Source organism: Sprattus sprattus (genome assembly GCF_963457725.1).
Source record: "Sprattus sprattus genome assembly, chromosome: 7".
NCBI classification, from domain to species: Eukaryota; Metazoa; Chordata; class Actinopteri; order Clupeiformes; family Clupeidae; genus Sprattus; species Sprattus sprattus.
In genome coordinates, this window is record NC_137926.1 from 11,904,627 (window position 1) to 11,911,679 (window position 7,053).

The 7,053-nt window shown below is 40.2% G+C and overlaps 1 protein-coding gene across 2 annotated transcripts; it reads right to left on the reverse strand.

Annotated features, from left to right (window-relative positions):
* Nucleotides 1-131: 131 nt before the first annotated feature.
* On the reverse strand, nt 132-4,123 carry tnnt2d (troponin T2d, cardiac). 2 transcript variants are annotated; one of them, XM_080841611.1, is made up of 9 exons: nt 4,028-4,123; nt 3,829-3,889; nt 3,450-3,566; nt 3,180-3,257; nt 2,786-2,899; nt 2,381-2,496; nt 2,038-2,128; nt 1,210-1,247; nt 132-319 (listed from the first exon to the last, which is right to left on the reverse strand). In XM_080841611.1, the coding sequence occupies exons 2-9, from the start codon at nt 3,883-3,885 to the stop codon at nt 280-282; spliced, it is 651 nt and encodes a 216-aa protein (XP_080697737.1). In that variant the 5' UTR covers nt 3,886-3,889; nt 4,028-4,123; the 3' UTR covers nt 132-279. The 2 variants fall into 2 exon arrangements, with proteins under 2 accessions (XP_080697737.1, XP_080697736.1); XM_080841610.1 differs by lacking the exon at nt 1,210-1,247 and adding an exon at nt 1,591-1,631.
* Nucleotides 4,124-7,053: the final 2,930 nt, after the last annotated feature.

The following is a 7,053-nucleotide window of genomic DNA, read 5'->3' on the forward strand; positions in this document are numbered from 1 at the left end:
TTGACGTGTCAGATACAGGAACATAAAGTTGTCTTTGTATGTTTAGCTCAATCCCATAACAGCTACACACAACTGAAACAAATGTCGCACCTTGCTCTGTGTGGAATATGTAACTACAGAATAAAATGCAATGAATGATAATACCTTTTAATTTGCTCTCATAGGTTACACATGGTTCTCTTGGGTAATTCAATAAATCAATAAACAGACAAAACACAGGACACAAAGACAAACATGTGATGATCTCAGCAGCCTGGTGTACGGTTCCCCGCAGCGCCCTTACCGCAGCCTCGCTTTGCCCTTGGCACGACCTTTGGCACTAAAGGGAGAAAACAAAGAGACAGGTAAGCTTTCTGTGAGGGACAGCGGGATGAAAGGGCTTCAGCTTTTCATCTAATACCACAGAGTCGTTGATCTAAGGTTTGTATGAAATTACACTAGAACATTGCAATTCACAATATGTAGGTGAATTGAAATGATCGTAAGTCATACAGTAACCCATACAATTAGACTACAGTTGTGGTTTATTCTCCAGGACAAACTGTTTTTTAAAAAATGTAAGTTATAAATCTGCAGGGATTGTAAGATGCTCCTAGTGTAACAATCTTCTGCCAGGCAAGGGTCTGACATTGAAATCAGTAGAGGAGACATAAGGGAATCCAAAAACTAGGCTTGTTTTAATCTAAGTTACTCTACAAAGGCTACTGTTTGCTACTCCTAATGAGCTGATGCGGTTTTATTCTTTTTTATTATTATGATTCCCATACTGGACAAAAAGTGTCGTCTCCTTCAAGTGTAGTCATGCATAGATTACAGTAGTTTCACAAACACACACAAGCGCACACACCACTATCACCAATGAGCTTGACGGAAGTGAACACCATCACTGTCAATGTGTGGCCTCCAATGGCATTCAAGGTGCTCCAAGACACAAGGATTTCTTTGCACATAATATTGAAGTCAGTTAATAGCGCGTAGGCTATTAACTGTCAAGCGTGGACACCTTATGAATGTCCCAAGGAGGGCCTCATCATTGCGCATTGAGAGCTCATCGAGTTAGTAAAAGACTGTGGAGTTAGTAGCCAAGTTCCATGTTGACAAGAAACAATTGCAAGTTCACAGACTCGACACAGAACATCTCCTGGATTCACACAGCTCATCCAGTGCCTACTTCCAAAGTCATTTTAAGCAACATGCCAAACCACTTACCTTTGATGGTCCTGCACGCGGACAATGAGCTGAGTGATCTGTGAAGACACACGAAGCACTGCTAAACGCTCACACGACACAAGTGCAAACATGACACGCCACGGTATCTCACCTGTGACATCCTACCACCTGCATGGCCTCTCGAACCTATAACCTGTGCCTACTGCAGTGCTGCTTACCATAATCCGGCACCTTCCTATCATGCAAACGACCACCTCCTGCATGGCCTTTCGAACCTATAACCTGTGCCCACTACAGTGTTGCTTACCATAATCCGGCACCTTCCTATCATGCAAACGACCACCTTGACCCGTATCAGACCAGCAAGCAGGCTACGGTAGTGGGGGGGGATACGAGAGCCCTAACGGCTCTTCTACTTACAACTTTCCCTGTTCAGTAATACGGCACTGGAGCACACCGATCTGGAAGCAAGTAACAGGTTAAGCCCCGAGGTACACATTTACTATACAAACATCCCAGTATTACAGCAGCTTGACGGAGTTCAAGGGGGAGAGAGGACATTTATTTTTGCTGATGGGGCTATAAGTGTTGTGAAGCACAATCTAATACTGATACAACAATGATGGTGATATAAATAACGTGCGTTCTGTGAACGTTTGATATGACAATGATACCCAGAATTATATGCAGGTTAACAGATGGGGATTATAGATGCCCTGAGCGGACAAACTTAAATCAATATCATTACACAACTATAAGGTCTGTTTCTTGAGCTTTAGCCCTCTTAGATGGTCTTTTGGGTTCATGGTTACCAAGCAATCCAACCCATTTGGTAATGTACATCTGTGTGAGGGCAGTGTCTCTCACCTCATATTTCTGTCTTTTGAGTTTGTCCGTGAGGTCAAACTTCTCTGACTCCAACTCGATCAACCATTGCCATAGTTCGTTAGCCTTCTCCCTGGGAAGAACATGACAGGTGACCTGTTATAAACGGTGTTTTTCTGCCCCCTTGTGGTTAATAGTGAAAGAGGTCTACTGCAATGGCTCATACAGATACCAAAGCAACTGTGTACTCTTGTAACAACAGAGAGGAACAAACAAGCTTATCCACATTTAGCATTTGACTAGCCTTGTCCTACTGACTGGGGCTATTTTCAGCTTTAGTTCACTGTAGGTAAATGTAAGAGGTAATGAAAAAGTAAATGCATACTTCAGTTTGTCATCAGTCAAATGATCAACACTGAGAGGCTTTCGTCGGTCAGCAAGGATCTTCTTCTTCTTCTCCCTCTCAGTCTGCTTTTTGGCCCCTTTCTTGCCCTCAGCTTGCTTTTAATGCGCAAGTAGAGTTTTAGGCTCACAGAGTTTAATCATACAGCACAATGCATTACACTTTACTTGGATTAAATCAGTGTTCTGAAATAACTGATATTTTCCTTTGGTCAGAACTCAAATATATAAATTTTTAAGAGCAAAAAGCCTTTCCAGAATTTGATTGTTGCAATTAAAGTTTAAAGATGGGAAAACATATATATGTGCTTGGGTATAAGACACGGATATTTTAAATGTACTACACAAGCCTAAAGTGACTTTGAGTGTTTATAAGGAATACACAAACCTTTTGCTGAATGCCTCCAAGCGACTGGGTAGTTTTGGTGAGGGCTTTCTTCTTCGTGGCATCAGCATCTTGCTTCTTCCGCTGCTCATCCTGTTCCTTCCTCTCCTTCTCTTCCTGCTCACCAGAACACGACAGGTTAGGAACTAGACATCAAAATCTACTGAAGAAATCAGTATAATTTGTGTCATTCTATTTCAATTTAGATTCACTGCAGTTTTGTGTACCAGAAATTGAAGCCTACTATATAAATTATTTTTATTATTATTACAGGATCATGACTGAAAAAGTCATTTATGATATTGCTTGTTTGGAGTATTGCATGCAGACTTAAGCTCATTCAGAGGCTATGGTGAAAAGACATTTAGCTTGTGAAATGGACAGTCGGGGTGCTTACAGCTAGCCTAGCCTGCCTCTCCTTATCTCTCTCCGATCGTATCCTCTGCTGCTCAGCTCTCTCGGCACGTCGCTTCTCCTACGCAGGCCGCCAACATCCACACACAAACACCAACAGAGAGGGAGGAGGGAGACACACAGGGATGGAGGGAGAGAGAGAGTGAGTGTGTGGGAGTGTCTGTTTGTCAGGTTACTGCGGTGAAATCATTTCTTGCATCACCTGCCGTAGAGACACTTGGGTGTGTCATCCTGCAGGCAGGGGGCTACTTACGATCCTGCTGACAAGAGTGATGAGCTCCTCCTCGTCTTTCTTCCTCTGGATGAAATGAGCTTCGATCAGGGACTGCAGCTCTGACAAATCTTTATCCTGGCGCTTCCGGTGGATGTCCTGTATAGGCCCAGCAGAAGGCTTTAGTTGTCAAAGCAAGCTCTTTCTGTGTGTGTGTGTGTGTGTGTGTGTGTGTGTGTGTGTGTGTGTGTTTGTGTGTGTGCGTTTGTGTGTGTGTTTGTGTCTGTGTGTGCTTGAGTGTGCGTGTGTGTGCATGTCTGTGTGTGTGTGTGTGTGTGTGTGTGTGTGTCCTTGAGACAATTTTTTTTGATTTGGTGCTGAAAGAAATAAAATTGAAATTGAATTGAAGAATCAAACTCACATCAAAGTCCACTTTTTCTCCGGAATCTGGAATTTTTGGTGCTGTCGCATTTGGCATGAACCTACAGAATTACCGTGGAGACATACGTGGTTTCAGTTTTACCAAGCAATTACACCATGGGAGTGAATTTCATAATATATATATTTATATTTATGTAATATAATTACTCATAATGTAGATTAATATTAGAAGCACTTACTTTGGTTTGGACACTCCTGTAAAATATCGGACAAAAAATGTATTTATATTACTACAATGGCAAAAGACACTTATTAATAGATATTAGTCTAGAATAAGTTAATCAGTATTAACAATCAGATAAAATATTCAGAAGGGCTAATGAATAAAAAGTGACACTAAATGTGCAAATAAAAAACATATTGATAACATACCTTCCTCCCTTCAGTGCGATGGAGAGAAAGAAAGATCAATCAATCACTGAATCAATGCAATATCTTCAGATCTATCAACATTTATGTTTGGTCAGTTGTTTATATTTCAGGATCAATAGTATTGACTGATGTAAACTTACTGAACTTCCTCTGTCACTTCCTCGTCACCCATGTTTGTGAGTTGCAGAACCCTAAAACCAATGTTTTATATTACAACCCAATGTGGAGAACATACAGCACCTACATAGTTTGTATGCTTGTGTATGTATAGAATAATTTCACAGATGTTTCCTGTAACCAAATGTAATGGGCAATTTATGTGCCATTTCTGAGAAAAGGGGAACCCCTTTCACGTCTCTACAAATGCCTCCTGTCACAGAGCTGTCTAAAAGTTATTCAGTATGCACATTGCCTTTGATGTGGAGAATGACTTGCAAGTTACATGTCATATTTAGCATACTGTCTTCCTTATGAATGCTTTTCAAGGTCACGTGAGTATACTTGAATATGCTGTATATGTCTCATTTATGCTATTAATCTATTAATGCGGGTTGTTTATCACCAAGACTGTTACATGTGTTACAAGTGTTTAAAGTATTTGGCATGCTGTTTTCTTTTCTTTTATCATTGTCTTTGTTGACCTCCATTTTCCATCATTTTAGCTTTGCCTCTAGCCTCAAATACTGTAGATAGATGTTGTTGCAGTATAACAATCAAAAGTAAGCTTTTTTTCAGTCCCAGACTATCAATGCTTTAGACCAAACTCCACATCCTCTTACAGATAGTTTAACACCATTCATTCATCAAGAGTTCTAAATAGGCACTAGAATATTGAGTATAGAATATATAATATATATAATTAAAAGCTAACAGAGAGAAACTCCTCTTACCTAAATCCCAGGAGCCAAGAGAATGTCTTATTGTTTGCAGGCCGGCAGTGTAGTAGACAGGTTGAGGTTCCAATGCTAACATACTATTGTCTTTGCAACCACATGACCATAGTGGCCACTGATTGGTGGGTGTTGGAGACCCTGTCTATTGTTAGCTAATGGGAAACCCTTTAGATATGTGTCAATAAAATCCTAAAATCAGGTATTGTACCGTCGCCATCATAGTTAACCTTGTTACATTCATATATGTGTACTTCTGAAGACTATTGGGGTTTAACCCCATTGAGATCAGTGGACTTAATAAATAAACATGTCTTTCAAATATGCATTTATTTCTGTTGCGCATCTGATGATAAAAATCAGGTCAACAACAGCAACAATTAGCAAAATCTAATATCAAGTAATTTGAAGCGAGCTATGCAAAAGCCAAATACTCTGATAAACTGTATCTTTAATGTCCTACAGGCTTAATGAAATGTTTCACAATAGGGTCTTTAGATAGTAAGTGACAACAACAGGGCCACCTCATGTCATTCTGCCGTCACAGAGCACATCTGATTTCACCCCTTGCCATGGCTTATATTAAATCAAAGGGGTAGAACCATAAACTTTAAGGCCACGGGCCATTTTTAGAAGTGAGATGACCGTAAGATGAGCCACGGTTCCCCGTTTAACCGCCATGGCCGGTAATACAACAGACCCCTTATTCAAAATGCCTTTCCCTGATAGGGCAAGCATTCAGATTAGACTTATTTTCCTTCTTGATTTCCATTTGGACATCTCTGGGCCTGAGCTAGAGTGAGGGAGAGTGTCGGTGTAAACATCTTGCTCAATGATAGGATGCTCTATTGTGATCCTGCTACATGACACCATCAGCTGCCTGTTTACCTAGACCTCTACCTGATTGACATCATACTCTCATACTACTTAAGCTCTGTAGATCTTTTCTGAAATAAAATTTGAATAATATAATGAATATAATGTACACATCAATAGTGTCATGATGCACATGTTTACAGGGTAGTTGGTTGCAGCCATGATGGCCATGTTGGTCTAGGTAAACTCAACCTGATGTTGAAGATTGACTGATTTATTTCTCTTGAAGTGATTTTCCCTCTACCTGATTGCCACCACACTCGCATACATTAGCTCTGTAGATCTTTTCTGAAACAAAGTTCGAATAATATAATGAATATAATGTACACATCAATAGTGTTATGAGGCACATGTTTACAGGGTAGCTGCCATGATGGCCATGTTGGTCTAGGTAAGCTCAACCTGATGTTAAGATTGACTGATTTATTTCTCTTGAAGTGTTCTTCCTAGTTGCATTAAACTGCAGTAAGCTTCTCTTCCACCTCTGCGAGTTTTGAGTTATGACCACTCTGAATGCAATGGGGCTTGTTGTCCAGCAGCAGTCTTTATTTATTCTGCAGTAAGTCAGCATTTATTCTGTGTGCAGTGGCACAATGAAACTAGCTGTAAGCAAGCTATGAGAGCTCAACTCTTTGAGAGATTACACTTATACACAGTCACTTATTTTCAAAAGCATTAAGTAAATGACCCACTTGCCAATTACAGTGTTTGTAATGTAATCAACATCAAAAGCAGAACTGAATTACACACTACACACACACTACTACACTTATGAAAAGGTTTGCAATCACTTTGAATACTGTAAGAGTTACTGAATGGCTGTATAACAATTAAATGAAGCATTCTGTTCTGACAGATCACCTAAAGGTGGATGCTTCCTGTGAGATTCAGTGAAATGCAGTGCCAGCTGAGGAAAAGATGCTAACACAGTCTTGATGCTAACACAGCAGCCTCTGGCTTGAGGTTCATGGCCACATGCAGCAAAAAGCTCAGAGTAAGTGAATAGAATCAGACATTTATATGGCTAAAAAGCAGGACAATAATCATTTTCCAATGATTAACAAATG

What these genes read in the sequence shown, in the direction of transcription:
- tnnt2d (XM_080841610.1), bottom strand. Translation starts at nt 3,885, where the DNA reads ATGCCAAATGCGACAGCACCAAAAATTCCAGATTCCGGAGAAAAAGTG. An exon ending in AGAGGCAGGCTAGGCTAGCT is followed by an intron (nt 2,900 to 3,179) that starts GTAAGCACCCCG and finishes TCTGGTGAGCAG; the next exon opens with GAAGAGAAGGAGAGGAAGGA. An exon ending in TTGACTGATGACAAACTGAA is followed by an intron (nt 2,129 to 2,380) that starts GTATGCATTTAC and finishes TGTTCTTCCCAG; the next exon opens with GGAGAAGGCTAACGAACTAT.